Source organism: Triturus cristatus, chromosome 10 (genome assembly GCF_964204655.1).
Source record: "Triturus cristatus chromosome 10, aTriCri1.1, whole genome shotgun sequence".
NCBI classification, from domain to species: domain Eukaryota; kingdom Metazoa; phylum Chordata; class Amphibia; order Caudata; family Salamandridae; genus Triturus; species Triturus cristatus.
In genome coordinates this window covers 141,302,464-141,323,446 of record NC_140593.1, presented here as the reverse complement: position 1 = coordinate 141,323,446, position 20,983 = coordinate 141,302,464, and the positions used below count along the sequence as shown (strand labels likewise).

At 44.2% G+C, this 20,983-nt stretch overlaps 1 protein-coding gene across 3 annotated transcripts in view; it reads right to left on the bottom strand.

Moving 5' to 3' along the window:
• NEK11 (NIMA related kinase 11) overlaps nucleotides 1-20,983 on the bottom strand; it is an 835,513-nt gene that overhangs the window by 310,664 nt on the left and 503,866 nt on the right. For 2 of the 3 annotated variants that reach the window (XM_085630659.1, XM_085630660.1), the window contains exon 11: nucleotides 14,998-15,091. In XM_085630659.1, the coding sequence (XP_085486785.1) occupies nucleotides 14,998-15,091 (94 nt within the window). The remainder of the gene's footprint in view (nucleotides 1-14,997; nucleotides 15,092-20,983) is intronic. The other variant, XM_085630661.1, reaches the window with a different exon arrangement.

Genomic DNA, 20,983 nt, shown 5'->3' with positions numbered 1-20,983 from the left:
GGTCTTTGTGTATTGCTCCCAGACAGTGAGTCAAAGGGGGAATAGGTGTTGGCAGGATGTGGCATCTTTAACTTTGATGGGGGCGGAGCTGTCACCTACCACACTTGCACATCACAAAGGCTCTGACTGGGCACACTCACAAAGGGTGTGCCACTAGTCTTTTGTTACCAAAGACAAGCTGGGGCCTGAGCAGGTAGGCAGGAAATTCCAAGCACCTTTGGGGGTGAAAGCCTCTAGAACCTTCTCCTATTTCAAGGCTGACACTACGCATAAATATTGGACCATCAGACCCAGCTCTTTAGGACACCTCTGGACCTGTGGAAGACTTAGAAGGACAGCTGGGCTGTTTTGCAAGAAGGCTTGCTACTCTGTTACCCTGTTGCCTGAGTCAGAAGGACTGGGTCTGCATCTTGAACCCGGAACCAGCAGAGTGACTCCAAGGTCTAGCTGGCCGGCCTCCTGATCACAGCCTCAGGTACAGAAAAGGCTCAAACCACCATGAACCCAACACCTGGACTCTGTCTGTGGTGAGTCCTACACCCCCAAGTGGTGCCACCCCGGTCCTGGACCCATGAAAGTGGGCCTGAAGGTACTTTGCCAGCCCAGCTGTGGTCCTGTGAGCAGAACCAATGCAGCGTGATGCATCTACTCTCATTCGTATCTAAACCGCTGCTGCATGACACATCCCTGATGCAGGACTTTGCATTGCAGCCTCCTCGGAACTGCTGAAGTGAAAATAATTCTCGACGAAGGCCTTCATATTGCAGCCCCTCGCCGGCAGTATCCTCAACGACGATGCATGATTTTGCATCACAGCCAAGCAGCTTCCTCAGAAACACTGCTGTGAGACACTTCTTTGACGCAGGACAAGTCATTCATTGACTGTATCCTCAGCGATGACACAGGAATCCGCTTTGCAGTCCCACAGCTTCCTCGGAACAGACACTGCTCGACTCATCTTCGACGCAGGATATAGCAACCAGTATTTAAGTTACTTTGTTCAGCAGAGCAAACACAAAGAGTTTGCCACTGGCTTCAAGCTAGCCTGGCTGATGAGGGGTGTTACCCGAAACCGGTCCAAGGATGCTTGTTTCCAGTCCAGGGAAGACCTGGCTTGGCAGTTTGGGCTTGACTGTTCCCATAAGGAACAGGGTCAAGACTGATTTGCATATGCCTGGGTCTGATCTGGGGTGGCGAAGTGAGCTAAAGAACGATTATGGATTCAACCCAGATCTGTGATTGGGGGTGCATGTCTGAAAAGTTTCAGCACTCTGTCCATCATCTCCTTGTGTTTACTTTGTTCAGCAGCCCTAATTTGGTCCTGGTGTCTGGCCTGCACTCCATCGTAGGCAGCTTGAACTTGTGTGTTTGTCCCAGTTCAGAGCAGTTAGATAAACACATTTGGCGCTTTGTGCTTTTAAGCACTATCTTTACCTAAAACTTTGAAATTGCACATCTCCCGTTCTACTGATTTAATTGTTGTTGTTTTAGTCTAAAATAATTTATGAAATGTTATTCTATTTTTCTAAATTGGTGTAACATTTTATTTTGTGTTTTCACTTTATTACTGTTGGAAGTGCTGCTTTAACACTGCCTCTAAGTTAAGCCTGACTGCTTTGTACCAAGCTCCCAGAGAAGTAAGCACAGGTTAATGTGGGATTTGCTTGAGTCTTCACCCTGACATGAACTGTGGTTTCTGCTTGAGTAGGGTTCCACCCCCTCAACCAGTAACCCAGTTTCCTCACTGTGATGCTGACTTAAAAAAGCTCGTACATCCTCAGTCTCCTTACGTACCACGGTGAGCCAGGTACGTGTTTCGAAAAGGAAGGAGTTGGACAATAATGCTAAATGTTTACCGGACAGATCAAAATATGGTCCACTGTGGCGTGCAATTACATCGCTGTAGAGGAGGAACATGGTTGAGCATCAGCATATATTGGCACCAGGGGCATAATGCAGGCCCATGCAGTGCCGGGCACCCAACCCTTCAGGAAGTCCCCATTGAGCCAAAGAACTATGAATATCTGTGGGATAAGGGAGTCAGGAGCCCCTCATCACATTTTGCGGTGGGGGGTATCATTTTACATTACACCTTTGATAGGCACTCTTATTTCTTGCCCAAAACCTTCAATTGTATGGTAGAAGTGGCACTCTGGATACACACTTCATTTGGAGTCAGCAAGCAGAAAGGCTTTGACAGGTCCGGACTGGCCGTAGCGGGCACCGGGCGTTTTCCCGGTGGATCGGAGAGGTGGGGGCCGGTTTTGTCACTGGCACTGCTGCACTGTCGGCCCCCTGTAACAAAAGCGGGAGCGGTGTTTTTACTAGCACCCCCTGCTCCCAGGGCTGGTCCAGTAGCAATCAGCCAGAATTGGTTGCTGTTACCAGTCGGCCCTGGGCTCTGATTGTCCTAATGACAATCAGAACCTGCTCAGCCGTGCGGTGGTCACCCTTCTTGTGAGAGTCACAAACAGGAGTTCATAGTGAGTTCTGGTCCTCCAGTGGAGGGCCTCAGTGGAGGGCCAAAGCTAATGCACTGCTGTATAATATTTTGAAATTTTAGATCAAAGCAAGGTTGACTGCCTCATACAAGAGTAGCCACAACTGATGTATGGACTCTGACAAAGAAGAAGGGTGCGTACTGCTCAATAAAGTCTCCCTCAAAAAGTCTTGTTTTGTGTGCCGTGCTGGTGACTGTGGATACAGTGCCGTGGAAATGTCAGCTGTGCGTGGCACTGGCTCGGTTCTGTGCCCAATGACACCTTTTGTAGGTTCAACTCAATCAATCAATCAATCAATCAGGGATTTGTATAGCGTGGCTACTCACCCGTGAGGGTCTCAAGCCGCTGGAGAATAATGTGGCAAGTTCTTTTGTATTGTTTTTGTTCACGGGATCACCGCTACCGTACTATTACACCCGCATGATGCCTTCAGAAGGACAGGGAAGAACATGAAAGAAGCTGCGGAGGCAGAATGCAGGAGTCAGCGGAATTTGCGTAGTAGGCGAAAAGTGGGGGAAAAACACCGAGCATCCAACTGTGGACGTCCCTCGGAATTACGCTTTACGTATCACCAACATGCGTTAAAATGTTAACCTTTATTACTATATTTCAAAGGCTCTTGGTAAAGAATGGGTTAATAAATAAAGGCAAACAATGCATCCTCCCACGGGGGTTTCTGTCTACATTACCACGTCATTTATTGCATTGATTTTCCTTTTTTTCATTATAAGCAGCGCTGTTCTTCCCTCCCGCTCACCTGGCATTTCTAAAGCCCTGAACCGATAACGGCCCAATGGAGTTTCTGTGTTATTTTATTAAAATCTGCTGAATGCCTCGCGCCCGGGCTGACTTTAAATAATGCCTCCTTCCGGGCTGGCGTCACGGTTGCGGGAGAAGGCTGCTTGCAGCGCTAAGATTTAATAAAGGGAAAGGCAGCGAAACAAAGCTCTGGGAGATTGGCCGGCGCCTATTGTGGTGAAAGCAAAATACCTATTGAAAGGGAAGTAAATGAAAGCGCTGTTCAAGACAGACAACAAAGGAGAGGAAGTCGGAGGGCCGGGGCAGTATCAGTTGACTTGATAATGATATCCTCTACTCCCTTGGCACGGCACGAGGTGGCACCTCCTTGCCCACCGCTATCCTCGGTGGTCAAGAAGTCCTTAGCTTTGCAGCTTAACTGCGACCAGTGTTCAGTGGGAAAATGATGTCACTTCCGCCAGGGTCAAGACTGATTTGCACTGGGGTGGCATGGTGAGCCAAAGAATGATGGATTTAACCCAGATCTTTTGACTCGGGGTAAATGTTTTGATTTGTTCTGCATTCCGTCTATCAATTGTGTGTCTTTTGCTTTCTCGCCCTAAGTGCGCCAGGTATGCCCAGATGTGGGTCCTTAGCTCACTGTGCCACTGGAATCAAGCTATCCTGGCTGATGAGAGGTGAAACCCCGAAACCGGTCCTAGGATGCTTGTTTCCGGTCCAGGGAGGACCTGGCTTGGCAGTTCGAGCTGGACTGTTCCCATGAGGCACAGGGTCAAGACTGATTTGCATATGGCCAGGTCTAAACTGGGGTGGCATGGTGAGCAAAAGAATGATGGATTTAACCCAGATCTCTTGACCGGGGGAGAATGTTTAGATTTGTTCTGCATTCCGTCCATCAATTGTGTGTCTTTTACTTCCGCCACCCATGCCATGCTGATGGACTGGCGTCCATTTCAGAGGTATTTCTTCTCATAACCTGGTGTCTGGGACGTGAGCTAAGTAGGTTAAGTGTGGAAATTTTTTTATCTTTTTTTTTTTGTTGCATAATTATATAGCGCAAACTCGACCCGAAGGTATTAGAGCCCTTTACACGAGCACCGTATTTACATTCCACAATCAGGCAGGGGGAGATTAAGTGATTTGCCCAGAATCACAGGATGTGGATGCGCCCCCGAGACTCGAACCATGGCTTCCAGCACCAAAGTCGGCAGTCTAGCCGACGGACCACATCCTTTGCCAGCCAGCTACTTTCAAGGCTCCAGGTCTGGTGACCACTACAGGGCGTTCCCAACCGCCTGCTGCTTCCTAGCCCAAGCCTGGGGCTTCCTCTGCAGAGGCTTGCTTATTGGCAGAGACAGAGGTGTTTGTAGTGTGCCTGACACCTACAGTGCACCCATCCACCCTTGGTACCCTTATTCACCCACGTAAACCCATGGCTGCCTGATGGCGGATATTGAATAGTGGACTGCTGGTGTGTCCTACCCCATGCAGTCCTGGGTTAAATAAGGGCGCAGAAGGTAACATCTAAGGATCTTCTGCGGGTTATAAAACACTGCAAATGTCAAGCTGTTTTTTTAATTTATAAACTTTATTTTCGATCACTAAGATCATAAAAGTATATTATACATAAATAGTACACATTTAAAATTCCTGCAATCCATTACAGTTAAAAATACAATATAATAAAATCACCATCTGGTGCAGCAGAAATGAAATACCAGTGCTGGAGCCATTTGAATAGATTTAAACTCAGAGCATCCGGCAGCCCATGGCGGCAGTTTGCAAGATCATAACTCCATAGGAATTGCCAGCACCGTGCCTGTTATAAATATGCAGCAAATCACATTTAAAAATATAATAATCTAGCGCAGAACAAAAATCCCTACCATAGGAACATTTGCAACACAAAGCATCAGGCAACCCCTGGTGGCAAAGTGCAAAGGACAACTCTATGGAATTGCCAACACAGGGGGATATTTAGTCCGAGATAATGCAGACATTCTCATTTACAATAATTACAAACTAATTTTCAGTTAAAGTGAACAGCGCATTTGTGGCTAAATGAAACTGCCCCTTTCCTCTTAATGCTCGTTCTTAGCATTGGATTAGACATACATGCCAACATTTTAGAAGAGGAAAGTGGGAGATTTTACAAAAATATTCAGGAGATTGCTTTTCTCTCATTGACTTCTCAAATTCAAAATTCAAATTCAAATAGACTTTATTCGGATTTCAAAAACCATCCATAAAAGCACAGAACCAAAATTTAAAATACACAGTTTATCGCTTACAATTTTAAGCCGCAAATTAAAATAGCAAATAATATATCTTAAAAAAAAAAGCAACAATTAAAATACAATTATATAATCTTACTAAACTGTACGTTGAACCATCATACGTGCAATATACAAAAATGTAACCACTAACTTTGTAGAGGTAAGGCAAATACAATGCATTCAATTTGTACAAATTGGCTTTAAAGTGCATAATGCATATATAAACTAAAATTAAGTTCGTGCAAATTGGCTTTAAAGTGCACAATGCATATGTAAACTGACATTAAGTTTGTGAAAAATAAGCTTCAAAGTACAAAATACATATGTAAACAAAATCACTCAATTTTCAGAGACCTGCGTGAACATACAATTGCTTTGAGAAAGCCACTAACTCTAAAAATTAGTTCGTCCGATCCAAGCGTTAAAAATTGGCTATGAGCATGATTGTGGTCAATCAAATCATATTTCCTGCAATAGGGGATTAGGTAATGTTTTGTATATTTCTTATAAAAACCACAGCCAAAAATAAAATGGAGCATACTCTGGGTTCCACCAAGATCACAAGGACAATGTAATTTTTCCAAATTTTTAGTGTAGCCTAGTGGAAAACAAATAAGGTTTACAATGCTCCTGTCTCTAAATCTAAATAGTAAACTCCTGTTCCACCTGCCCAATTTTTTACATAAATAGGGCTGGGGTGACGTCGGAGATACAATATGTTACTCCCGGATCATTAGATAATTTGTTGTGGATAATTTCAGTGAGTCCACTCTTTCCCTCTCATTATGAAAATGTTGATAGAGGGCCCTTCTCACCAGATTTTTATGGGAGAGGTCGATCTGGTCAGGATCTGTGAAAAGGTGACCTTAGTTAACACTCACAAGGCTCCTTTCCACCGCATTTATCCAGGGGATTAAACTCGAGTTCTCACTTTTCAAGCAATCCATAATGATCTCACGGGAAAGAGAAGCTGCTGGGTTTTGCCAAATCCTTAACCAAAATAATGCAGGTCTGGCCCTTATAAAATCCTCGATGTAATGTAATTTTAGTTCTTTATGACATACAAAGGTCGGTGCACTGATAACCCCCCCCAGGATCTTCCGACAGAATCTATTCTCTTCTCTTTGTAATTCTGAGCAGTTCGAGAACCCCCAGACTTCTGCTCCATACGTTCCAGTTGGGAGACATTGAGTCCGGTAGATTTGTAATAGACTGGAAACCACATCTGCCCGACGTGGTTGACGAAGTGAGGTAACAGAATTGATAGATTTAGAAAGTTTGTTCCTCCCCATTGCAACATGTGGTTGCCATGAACAGCTATTAGAGAATAGCAGACCCAAATAAGGGAAAGTGCAAGTGCTTTTTAAAGTGTTTTGACCTATTGTAATCTTTGAGATTTTATAATTTTTAGGGCCGCAGGTCATTATGAAAGATTTGCTAAAATTAGTGCACAAACCTAGATCAGACATATAGTTAACAAATCCCGATATTAAAATGCGCAGAGCATTCGGGGTGCGGCCCATAAGGACCGCATCATCTGCGTAAAGTAACGCCGGGATAGGTCTCTGATTAATGATAGGGACGTCCTTTGTCAGGTTACATAAAGAGTTAGTTAATTCATTGATGTATAATATAAAAAGCAAGGGGGCCAAGACGCAGCCTTGTCTCACCCCCTTGCCAATTAAAATATAATTTGAAACCTCACCTTCATTATGTATTCGTACTCTAGCTTTCAAATTACGATGAAGGTTAGCTAAAAAGTGGACTAAAGGTTCATCTAAACCATATTTTAAAAGAATAGCCCATAGGCGAGAACGGTTTACAAAATCAAAAGCTGAACTTAAATCCATAAAACCAAAATATAGGGGGGACTGTTTGCCTCTTGTATATTTAGCCATTAGGAGATTGAGATTCAGGCATTGTTCCACCGTACCAAGTTTACTCCTAAAGCCCAACTGGCAACGATGGATGATAGAGTTCTCATCGGCCCAAGTACTAATTTTATTAAATAGAACCCTTCCAAGGACCTTCAGGGTGTTATCAATCAAAGATATTGGTCGATAACACCCCGGGTCCATTCTATTTCCTTTTTTAAAAATGGGTACGATGGTACTGTTGGACCATGTCGAGGGGATGGATTTCTTACTCAAATTATTAAAAAGATTGCAGAGTAAGGGGGCCCAGAAACAAATGTTAGATTTTATTTGGTCAATGGACAAGCCATCAGGGCCAGGAGCCTTATTGCCGGCACTGTTGTTGATGGCTTCCTCCACCTCCTCTAATGTTATAACTATGGTACTATCAGGGAAAATGTCCTCGGTTGAATCTCCAGCCGCGGCATAAAGCTTAGAGAAATGATTGACCCATGAATCACCTGTGATATTGCAATTTATCGGGGTAATATTACTACCCAGGGCTCTCAAAACCTTTACTTCACTCCAAAACCCTGTCGAGTCTTTTAGAACAGCAGTTTTAGTTAAATTGTCCCAGTGGCTTATCAACAACTCCTCAGATCTAGCTTTTAGTGTATGTTTATATTTAAGACGTAATGATCTGACGAGGGACACATCTCGGGGATTAGCTTCCAAGGCCCTTCTAAGCTCTCTGTTAGCCCTCGAACAATTGGTGTCAAACCATCTATGGTTGTTTATTTTGTTCTCTTTTATAGGTTTGGAGATTGCCCTTTTTATAGCTGCACATAAATCGCAAAAAGACTTAATTATAGCAGTGCCGCCAAATGTTAAACAGTTGGCAATCAATAGAGGGTGATTCTTAATCACATTAGCTAAAATTCCTTGGTTATCAATCCCTCTCCATACAATCCTTAGCCTATCTGTAGATGTAGTAACGTTTGAGGCCCCAATCTCATGTGGGCCTATAGGTTTTTTAATGGATTTAAGGTGAATTACTATTGGCAGATGATCACTATATGAACTGCTAACAACCTCAGATTTGAGTAACACACTACTGAGGAGGGAGGAAGTAAATATATAGTCAATAGTTGTTGAACTGCCTCGGCCAATGTAGGTGGGAGCCGGTGCTTTTTCCTCAGCAATTCCACCGTAGCCCATTACATCATCTAAATCCCTGCTATATAATAAGTCCAATAGTTCGGATCCTCGTCTACAAGGCGGGGATATAGAATAGATGTGAGCATTGAAATCTCCACCTACACAAATACCATCAAATTGGCCATACTTTTCACCATTAGCAATTTCATCAATGAAATTAAACAATTCTAAAAAAATTGGATTGGGATGGTTAACGAAATCATTGTTATAAAAATTTATAAAACAAATCTTTAACCTTGCAGCATATTTCACGGCTTTCAAGTGTTAACTGACCACATTTAATTGTTCAATCTTAACGTCCTTAGAAATTTTTGCCCAGATAGATAGACCGCCACTGGGTCGCCCCATAGCAGGAGATGGTACAATAAGGTTATGACAGAAAAAACCCTCCAATAATTGAGCACAAGTGCACCAAGTTTCCTGCAACATTACCACATCAAAATTACTTATCCAAGTAACCCATTCTTTAATTTTCATCTTTCCTAGGAGCCCAGCGATGTTCCAACTAATGATACTCAAGGTATCAACCGGTAAAATAGTGGGCGAGGAAGGAAGGGCGATGGGAAGATCGGGGCATACTACATGAGGAGGTACTAATCTACCTGGGCGTATCTTGTCGATGCATGTGAGATTTGGTTCTTCCAGAAGGACAGTACTAGTTACCTCATTGGATATGCTAGAGGATGTTGATGGTAGTCAATCTAGGCTTCCTAAATCGGATAGGGCGGAAAATCTATTGAATAAAGGGAAAATAGTAGGGGCCGTTTGAAGTGGTCTATGGGGGGGCCTATAGAAATAACCGAGTGGAAGGAGAGTTATTGCAGTGGCGAAACTGACGTGAGTGTTTTGGTTATCCATAAAAAATCTAACTGAGTTTGGGTGTCTAAAATTAATCACTATACAGTCCCCACTAATATTTTTGTACTGTGGACCCACCCAACACACCCGACGGGTTGATATAATTTCATTTGAAATGTCCCATCTTGCCCCTTTATGTTTGGTCAACCAATCGATACATTTATTGTGTAATTGAGCCCATGACTCATTTTGACCTTCTTTAAGGGCAGGAACACCTGCTAAAACTAGAACATATGGGCTGGCTTCTGGGGGTAAGTGGAGTGGTGGCCCTTGATTATTAGTGGGTCTATTTTTTACAGGTACACCTCCACTGTTACTTGCACCATCCATGGTGATGCCTGTCCTGGCTAGTGAAGTGACTGATGGAATAGTAATAGCCTTGACATTTGAACTTACAGTTTTGGCCGTTGCAGTTCCTGCTACTTCAGAGGGGTCATAAATTGGACCAATGTTCCGTACGGGTGGGGTATTAACTAGGCTACAGTTAGAGGAAGCATTTTTGGAAATAGTTGGGCCTTTGATGTTACTAGACCCAGGGTCAGCAATAACGGCCGGACCCCCCTCCCTCATACCATTACATAATAATTCTAACTCCTTCATAAATTTCTCGCCCCGAAGAGCATCTAGACTGATAATACCTTTCCTTTTAGTATCCTCTTTTTTGACAAGGTTTTCGATTTTATCTAGTCTCTTAAAAATAGTATTAAATTGTTTAGCTATTTGAATTTCAACTTTTTTAAAAACGGTATCTACAATAGTTTCAATCAAGTTGCCATTGGGTTTAGATTGAGTATTTCGGTCGGAGAACTCAGTCTGCGTACAGACAGAGTTGTCAATTCCCTCAAACGGCAACATGTAATCCCCACAATTGCCTTTGTCCAAAGCTGGAGGCTGTAGTATGCATGCAGAAACAGGGAGTCCGAAAATGATAGTGGGGGCAGTAAATCCTCAGTGTCAATTGGTATTACTATTTCACAATTTTTATCTTTGTGCCACATACTCTGTGGGGTGGGTTGATTTCTGCAGCGGCTTGGTTGTTTCCTTTTATTTACAACATTTTTGGCAGGGCCTCTCTTACGTTTTTCCCCTGCTGTTTTGTTAGTAGATGGCGCTGTATCTGTTTCAGGTTCCAATGAAATAACCGTGACAGGAACACTCGCCAAACTGGTAGCTCCAGGGGTGGGGGCTAATATGTAAGCTTGAACAGTTGGTTTGGTGACAATTACAGCAGGGGAGAGTGGAAGGCCATGATTAGAAGTAGCCGTTATAGGTTGAGAACATGGGGGAATAATAGTAGATTGTCCAATGGACATCCTTCTTTCGGTGTCTGCTATCTCATTGGTAACCATAGTAAGGGCATTGGTCAACAGTGTATCAAACGATATAGGCAACTCAATGGGGACAACAGGAGCTACAGGTACGATCATGTTAGTGCGTTTCCCCATAGTATGTTTAGTTACCTTCGCAGCCTGTTGTCGAAAGAGGGATCGCCCGCCCGACCGCTGGTGACCACTGAGGGCCACAGAGGGCCCGCCCTTTGCCCGGGCTTAGCCCGGCGCCGCCCGCGCGCGTCCCGCGACGCGGAGGGAGCCACGAGTTTTAAAGCGCCTCCGGGCGCGCTGACAACAGGAAGGGGGCGGGGCTGTGGTGGTTCACGGGAGCTGTAGTCTCCCCCAACAGCGGCCTGCGGTGACGTGGAGGCGGCGGGGGAGACACACAGCGTAGGTTCCCCGTCCAAAATGCGGCGTTGCAGCGTTCCAGGAGCCCAGGTTAGTCGTGGCGTGGTGTTGTGTGGATCTGGTTAGCACCCCCATTGACTTCTATCGTTGCAGCGTTCCAGGAGCCCAGGTTAGTCGTGGCGTGGTGTTGTGTGGATCTGGTTAGCACCCCCCGCTCCACCGAGGGAGCCGCGAGTTTTAAAGCGCCTCTGGGCGCGCTGACAACAGGAAGGGGGCGGGGCTGTGGTGGTTCACGGGAGCTGTAGTCTCCCCCAACAGCGGCCTGCGGTGACGTGGAGGCGGCGGGGGAGACACACAGCGTAGGTTCCCCGTCCAAAATGCGGCGTTGCAGCGTTCCAGGAGCCCAGGTTAGTCGTGGCGTGGTGTTGTGTGGATCTGGTTAGCACCCCCATTGACTTCTATCGAGGCCTGCATAGGGTCGAATGTCATGTATGGGACTTAGGGGTCGATTAGGATGGTGGAAGGACCGCTACCGCCAGCCATGCAGTGGCAGTCCTTCCGTTCGCCAACCGCGAGTTTCCGCCCGCCAAAATAGGATGGCGGGGGGAATCGTTTCCTGACCGCAGCGGACGGAAAGACCGTCTGCCACTTGTCCACCAGAAGCAATCACTCAGATTGCCTGGCGGACGGTCCAGGGACCATAACATGGTGGCGGTGCCTAGCAGGCACCGTCCACTAAATTATGATGAGCGAAATTTCAGGCCTTTCCATGGCAGCATCGGCATGTGTGGATTACTTAGGGGGGCCCGTTGCGGGCCCCCATGGGTTGGGGGGAGGTGAGGATGAACTTGGGCGGTACCCATGGTCCCCCCTACATTTCACAGCACTACTTGGCAGGCACCTGTGGCGGCGGGTGCTGCTGTGAGCAGCATCCACCGCAATGTTAAAAACCAAAATGCGACCGCCATGGTGGTGGTCACATCCTGATTTGGTATGCAGGACCGCTGCATGTATTGCGAAAGGTCCCGGTTTACCACAGGATGGCCCCAGGATGGTGAATGGCGGACAGACTCAAGTCCGTCGGCCATCCTAATCAGCCCCTTAGTGTGCTGCCGCAGGATCGGATATCAGAAATGCAGATACATGTTTCTTTCCCCTTACCTGTCATGAGCACGGAGAATGCACAAAAATGTGACAAAAATGTTGTGCACTGGCATGCAGGAGAAGGGTGGTGGCAGTGAACTGAATACTACGAGTCTCACTAGACCAGTCCCGGCTGCAGCCTGCTGAGGAATCAGGTTTTTGATTGAAGGAATCGGGAGGTGGGAGACCAGGCTTGAAATCAGTAGTCTCCTGTCTGAATCTGGAGGGTTGGCATTTGGCATGTATGGGTTAGAACACATACACACGCAAAATTCAGATGCACAATAGCCCACCGGCATTTAAACACTATGCTATGTTTTATTTAATCCTCTTTGCAGCTGTGTGTCTGGAATGTTGACCATCTCACTAAGAGTGGAACTCGATGAGGTAGCACTGCGGAAGCTTGTGGATGCCATCAGGGGTGGAATGTGAGTGATCACCACTTGGACTGAGCAGTCGTGTGAGGTAGTGACAGCTGGTGAAGTCACTGCTGCTCTTAGGGTTTGGTGGTCATGTACTTTATGAAATAAAACATCTTTTACCTCTTTGGATGTGTAAAGTCTTGGAACTCAATACACTACCCTTTATACTCTTGGTCAGCCTTATCCATAATGTCATTAGGTATTTAGCCATACCAAAAAACTACTCCCCTTGTGTCGATGCTAAAGGTTTTAAAACCCTCTTAATACCTCCAAGTACCCAGATTTCAGCAAAGGGGTGCAATCCATGTAACACGAAGGTTGTGGTTGTAGGGGCAAAAAAATAATATATGTGTCAATAATTCTGGGCCCCCATTTGCGTACTGGGCACCAGGTCATCAACCCCACCCTTATCTTGCCATTTACTGCTAAACACTTTAATGGGTAGGGTTCTGTAATTGGAGGTACACCTTGCGTGCTAGAGCGGCAACAATTTCATCGATGGTCGGCTCATACCCCGCACATGGTTTTAAGTCTATAGAAGCTAATGACAGCATTCATTTGCTCTTTGTCACAATTTCAACGTCTACAAACTCCCAATAGTGCCCTTTGATCCTATCTTGCGGAATCGTACTGATTATCTCAGGCGAGGACCAATAGTTTTCTAACCCAAATTTCTGCAGGAGTGCCTTTAAGGCTCAACACCAGGGGATTTTCTCGGTGCACTGGGAAACCATAAGGTCTCTTAAGCCCTCCTGATGGGGTTCTAGTGCTGGAGTGGTTAGCAGCCAATGCCAAAAGGTAAGAAGTCTGCAATCTATTTCATGGGAAATCCTTCTCTATGCTAGATTGAGATATACTAGGGTCAGTGGAGTGTTCAGAAGTGAATGTCAAGCAAAACATGGTAAAGGGTGACATAAGCACCACAACAAAGAGGAACAATAAGAGAACAGCAACTCTTAAATTCTCTAGGGAAAGGCTATTTTGTAATGAGCATTTCCTGCAATTCAGTTTATGTGAGGTGCAAACACCTGGGGGCAGAGTTGCGATTTTATCACTCGGCACAGCATGCAATGTTGCTGCTTTGCGTGAAACGGAGAAAAGCAGAAATGTGTCAAATCCGTTAAAAAATGATGCAATTCTGCTATCTCCTAGCACTGGTGCACTGTGTGCCACCTAGCACCAGCGCAGGCCACTTGCACCATGGTGCAAGGTGCCTGTGTTACAGCCAGGATTGTTTTTGTTCAGGAGGTACACCCTCCTTCACAAAAACAATCCTGAAAGGTATATTCCTCTTTCTATGTGTGATGCAGCATGCACTGAAAGAGGAATTAACAAGAAAAAATAAAGATATTTCTCCTCGTTACACCTGATTGAGGGAGGCACAGGTTTTGACTCAGTTCCAGGTTTAGAAGTCTTTGTAAAACTGGGAATGAACCAAAATACATTGGTGGACGCGTGGGAACACCCATGCTCCACCCAGGCAATGCCTTCCCAACGCAAGGTAACGCAAGGCTGCGATATGCGCTGCCTTGTGCTTATTTGTCTTTACTAAACCCCGTAAAGCCACACAAGACAAAAAAGGATTTTGCATCGAGGTTGAGCCACAAAAGTGATGGAACCCCAACGCATAGACTTAGTAAATCTCTCTTGAACAACAGAAGTGGCAGCATTGATTCTGTTATTTTAGTTTTGTTTTTTGGGGTAAACTAAATTTTCGGGTGTCTTAAATATTGGTGTACATTTTTTTACCCACACCATCTAAGCTGTGACGTGAGATATGATGAGGTATGATGTAAAGGAAGTCATGATGTGATTACTGTGATATAATCTGCCACAATCTAATCACACAACTGACCTTCATTCTGGGCTGCCAGTACCAAGGTGCACAAAGTTATTAAAAGTTTTTAGACCTAGAGGAGGGGGACGCCCATCGGATCTTCGCTTGACAGATTTCATACTATACATTTGACCTACCTTTTAAATCCTGACTTATCCCCAAAAAATGCATCCAAGTGTGTAAGATAAAAAGAGAGTTTTTAGGGGGATGATGTTTTGAGGAATTAAAAACATTGCTTATGCACTGTGTTTGAAAATTGTTGGAAGATAGATGGGTTTGTAGAGCGACTGCTATACATTAATGTCTGTGTTTTAAAACAGTGCAAAAGCCTTTTTGAAAAATTGCGTAGGAATGAGTGTGATGCTAAGGTGCAATACATCTGCCAGTTTATGGCATATGCCCCTTTGCATGCTCCCATAATTGAGGCCCAGGATCTGCAAAGCTTACTCACATGAAGAATGTCTATGGTCTGCACCTGAAGGTTCTTGGATTTCAGATCCTGTTTCCTCTTCTGATTTTCCTGGAATTTTTCCTCTGCCAGTTGCCTGCAGACACAAATAATCCATACAACATTCAGTATGTTCAGTTTAGCAACAATGCTGTTGATCTTCAAATATCTTTGTTATTTTTCAGTTCTTGTGAGATCTTCTTGACCTTTCGAAATTATGGTGTCTATTTTTTTTATTATATTTGCTATTAATAGTAGCACTATAATAATGTTTTGTTAGGGTTGTAAAGTGTTTGGGTAGAGTTGGTACTTGTTAACAAGCACATCCAATGTCCCGCATGTACTGCTATGACACTAGCCACAAAGGCTATTGGCCTGATTTAGAAGTCAGCGGAGGGGAACACTCCGTCACATATGCGAGCAATATCCTGTCAGCTGTATTACGATCACATTCTATCCTATGGGGATTGTCATACGGCCGATGGGATATCCGTCACGTTTGTGATAGAGTTTTCCCTCCGCCGACTTCTACATCAGGCCCTATGTTCTTTTTCAAAGCAGGAATCACCGGTGTCTCAGAAATCATTAATCATTAATTGCACACAAGTGAAACTCATCCATAATGTCTGTACGTGGCCCGTCATTGATGCCCGCCTCACCATCTTTTTGATTACTATTCATTGGCAGTGCTTAATTAGGAAATTAAGTGTGTCGGTGCCCAAACATGAGTGCCGGTTGACCCCACCAGCTCAAATAAAACACAAGGGCCCACTTTTATCAATATTTCACGCAACACAGTAAGCCACCTTGCTGTGCTGGGCTGCGTGAAAGGGCTGGAATGCACCATATTTAGCATTATATGGTGCATTCCTGCACTCTGCTTGCGCTGGTCCACAAACTGCTGTCTTATGCCAAAGCAGGCACCCTTGCGTCATGGTGTAAGGGTAACTGCGTTTTAGGCAGGATTGTCTTTATGCAGGAAGGGACACCCTCCTGCACAAAAACAATCCTTAGAGGCATTTTCCTCTTTCTATGGGTGCTGCAGAATGCAGCACCCTTAGAAAGAGGAAACAGCGAGGAGAGATAGAGATTCTTCTCTTTGATGCGCCTCTGGCGGGGAGGAGGCGTACAATTCAGATGCATTCCCCGGTCTAGCAGTGTTGGTAAATCTGGGAATGTATCGGAATGCATAGGTGGATGCATGGGAACACCCACACTTCACCGATGGCATACCTCCCTGCCACGAAAGTAACGCAAGCCAGCAATTTACCCTGTGTTGTGTTACTCTAGATTTCTGAAGCCACGCAAGCCCCCGCTTGGTAAATCTCATTTAGGTTTTTCATCACCCTTGCGTCCCCTTACATAGTGCAAGGGCATCGCAAAACCTGGATAAATATGGGCCTGGGTGCTAGGGCCTCTGGAACACCATGGTCCTGCAAGTGATGGCAAAACGTGACTCGGGTATGACAAGGACCAAAACATATTTCACCGCGCATTGCAACACAGCCATTATACTCAAGGAGCATCAAAAAAACCCGCACAAATGAGTTTGTATCCATAATGAAATGGGGCTCGTGGCCTAACTGAAACTCTACAAGATGGCAGGAGGAAAGATGTACTGTAGGTCATGTTCGGTCTGGGAACCCCGTTGAACGAGCATGCGGCCAGCTGAAGATCCGGGGGCACACGTGATCAGGCGCACTGGCGCAGCGTAGTGCTGAGGGCCTGTTCTGCATGTCTGAGACATCAGGGCCTGATTCACAAAGGTTAACTTACACTTTTGTGTACATTTACATTTGTTTTGCATTCACAAACACTGAGTTAATAGTAAGTTTAGTGCTTTGAGACTCTGCAGTATGGGCAAGGAACTCTGCACATAAAAAGATAGGCATACTCCTATCTTTTATTGTGCGGAGGCCCCCGCAGTGGGTGCGGCGCACTCTGCACATAATAAAGGATATGCCTATCTTTTTATGACCAACTGCGGAGTCTCCGCAGTCGTGAACTTACTATCAACTCCGTGTTTGTGAACACCAAAACAAACAAAAACTTACACAAAAGTGTAAGTTTACCCAATCAGGCCGATAAAGTTTAACTCTGAACTTCTCTGAGCTGCTGCATGAACTTTGCCTCTCGCTGCTCCGACGCGTTCTATCTGGTGTTCATACATTAACGTATGAACTTTGCCGCTCTGTTTTCGACTTGTTCTGTCTAAAGTTCATGCATTAACTCATGAACTTTACCTCTTTCTGTTCCTGACTTTTTCTGTCTAAAGTTCATGCATTAACAAATTAATTTTGCCTCTCTCTTTTTGCGACTTATTCTGCTTAAAGTTCATGCATTAACTTGGAGAGATTCCAAGTTATGAGTTTGAACATTAGACACCTTGCACTCAAAAAGATAGGCCTTCTTCGCTGCACTGAGCCGGCGCAGCTCATCCTTATACGGCCCTAGATTGATTTTACATGTGATCACAACACAAGCAATGTGACTCTCACAAAGCGTGTTCTTATGATACATCTCATCCTATGTCACCAGCACAGGAGCTCTGAACTCTAACGCTGATGATGGTGGAGATTTCTTGGGTGGAAAATGATGACACGGACAGACCACAAAAATATGAAAACATTTTAATACATAACAAGAGTACTGAGGAAATAAAAAATTAAAGATCGAGTTCTCAGTTCTCAGTTCTGTCCCCTCACACACTTCTTTTTCTTTAGTGCTCTGAAACCATTCTATACAGCATCCATTTTGGACACAGCATCCATTTTAAGAAATCATTTCAGCTTGCCCAGGATCAGCCAGGTCACGTATCTCCTCAGGTTGCACAAGTTCTTGGTCAGTTACACATACACATTTTTGTGGTTAAGCCGATTCTGAAAAAGGGCCCACCAGCCTTCTCTTTTCAGAGAAAAAAGGCTTATCTAGTATCTCTTCGAAGCCAGCTGCCCTAGCATTCACTGAGGCCCGCAGATTGTCACATTGTACACCCCCCTCCAAGGTTGTCTGTTCATAACCTACGCACCAGCTCCCCCACCCTCTGATAAATGAAAACCCAAGCTGCTTCCTTGAAAAGTACGTGTCTATCTGTGTTTAGATATTTAGTATGTAGCAATACATTCACACAAAGTTTGCTGTGACATACACCTGGGGAAAGGGATAGGGATGAGGCACAACATTATAGGCAGAATATGCTGCCCCAGATGTCCTCAGGACTACATGCTCATGGCCCATTCTAGCCCTTTCAATAGAGCATGAAAGTTGAACCACAATGCAGGTAACAGCAATGTAATCAAGTCCTCTGCCTTCTGTTTCTGTGGCATACATGTTGCCCATTCCTTGTTTCATCAAACCCAACTGTATGTGCGATGCCATGATTCAACATTGCGAGGACAGGGATTATCCCCCTGAAGGCTCTGGTATCTCTCACTAGGCCATCAACAGAGCCTTAGGTCAGTCGCATCTCCCTGTTGTGAGTCTGCCCTCGATGTGTGCACTGCCTCATGACAAAGTTCAGGGTCTACATGACATGTGCACGAGTTGTTGTAAATTAGGTCCTGTTGACCTTAGTTATGCATTAACCAATAACCAGTAGTTAATGACAGTAATTTACAATTATTTAAAAACTCTTTACAATTTACGAAAGAACCCAAAGAATTTCATCAAGCAATAACATATTCACAGTTGGTGGGTTTAACAATAAGTAAAGTGCTTACTCGTGCGTTTCTAGTGCATACTTTAAATGATGGGACAAGTCAATTTTGTATGGAATATAAAAGACTGCGACAGAAAAATAAAACACGAATCATATCCCTTTTTATAAGCACCACAATATTGGCAACTAGGATGAAAGTAGGTGTCCTCCCTTTTAATCCATACATTTTATGCAATAAGAATCTGCCTAAATTTAAACTTCATAAATATTCTTTGTACATCTGGACACATGCTGGCCTTCAAGTAAAATTGCATCAAGCCACAACTTGCAAACAAATAATTCAGTTGCAGTCTTTATATCTGCAAACAATAATGCATATCATCCCGAAAACATTTTACCTGCAAGAACTTTTTTAATCGAAACTCCAGTATGTTATTCCATCTGCTTCAGGCAGGGGAAACATATGTTAATAATTGTCTAAATCCCATTCCTATTACATAAACATTCTCACAACAAGTAGGCCTATAAATTATCCCAGTCAAACCTAGCTGAAGGCGCATCATTTCAATAGAGCTGGAGCCAAGACAGTGTTTCCAAAGTTCAGATGCAATACGGGGTACATTATTAAGGTAAAACATTGACCTAGCGCCAACAGCATATTGTACAAACTGAGGTCTTTTTGCTACATAAACATTTCCAAGGGAATTGCAAATGTCTTACCTTGGGCACTAATTAAAAACCTGCAGTAGACCAAAACCTATAGACTTCATTTTAGAGAACTATAGTTTATCATGAAGAACCCTAGACAGATTGTAATATTCACTCCCAGGTATGTATAATCTTTTACTACCTCTAATATTTTACCATTATAGTACAAGGACCAAGGTGATTTAAGATCTCTTGCTCCCAATATCATAATTTTTGTTTTCCGCTCATTAACTGTGAGGTTATGGGCAAGTGCAAATGAGGCTAAAATGTTGACTTATTTCTGCAGGCCTATCAGATTTAAGGACATTAATGCTCAGTCATCAGCATAAAACAAAGTTGATATTTCCTCCGACCCTATTTTTCGCTGATGAGTGATGACTTTTTTTTAATAAAGTGTGTAAATCAGACAGTTATAGAGAAAATAACAACAGTGCTAATATACAGCCTTGTTTTAAGATGTTATAAACCCACATTTTATCAGTATATTAATTCCCAGTACCCAGTAGAACTTTAAACATTTTCAGAGTGAAGGTTCATCAACAGACACAGCAGTTCGCTTAGAATACCTAATTTAAAACGCTTGTGCTATATACCTATCTACGGAGTCAAAGACTTTACTAAAATCATCATATGCCGCATAAACCTTCTTTTTCTGAACTTTCATATATTTATCCGTCTCCGTCGTCTGACACAGAATATTATCTACTGGAGAACAGGCCATACAAAATCAATATTGTTCAACTTATAAAAACTGTGATGAAATTCTAGGACTGTATTCACAATCTCCTTCTTTTTGAACTCCAATTGTTTTAAATTAAGAGTAGGTGATAGTAGTCTCAGATGTGGAGGAGTTATAACAGTTGGGGCATATACTTTATTAAAATAAGAACCTCATGTACCTTGGTCAATCCTTTCAATCAGGGTAGTCTTTTTTTACACTATCCTTACCTTTCGCTATCAGGTACCAAAATGTACGCAATTTATGCAAGCTATCATCTGATCCTATATACTAACAATAAACAACCATAGCATATGGTAAGGTAGCTGCAAACTGCGTGTCCTGCCTTTCAAAGGAGGATCATGGTAGAATAGATACCCCCCTTCCCCATTGGTTGGCCTCAAATTAATGGAAAGCAGGACAACAATATAACACATATTTATCGAAATCAAAGTCCTTGCAAACCAAGGGCCTCATTACGATGTTGAGCGGAAAGCCTCCTCTTGACAGTCGGAATTACCTAGACTGTGTCGGAACTATTCTGACCGACTCAGTCGGTTTACATTCCGCCTGACCGATTACGATGTTCGCAGTTGGAAAGTACACTGCACGGTCATCCATATCGGTTCCAACTGGCTCTTGGAGTATCCGTGTCGGTCGGAACCGCATTGTGCACCTATATGGACAGCGTTTCCGACCGACCGATTACGATGTCGATTTCCAACAGCCTTTCCGAGTCGGCCTGTCCGACACAAAAAGGCTGTCGGAAAGTGACTTTGGGGGCCTCTAGCAGGCCCCCTTCATCCTGCAGCCTCTGGTTGGGGGCCCGGGGGTATATAAATTTAAGGGACACCCTGTAAAATACTGCACTGTGTGGCAGGCACAATGGGATGCCCGCAACAGGG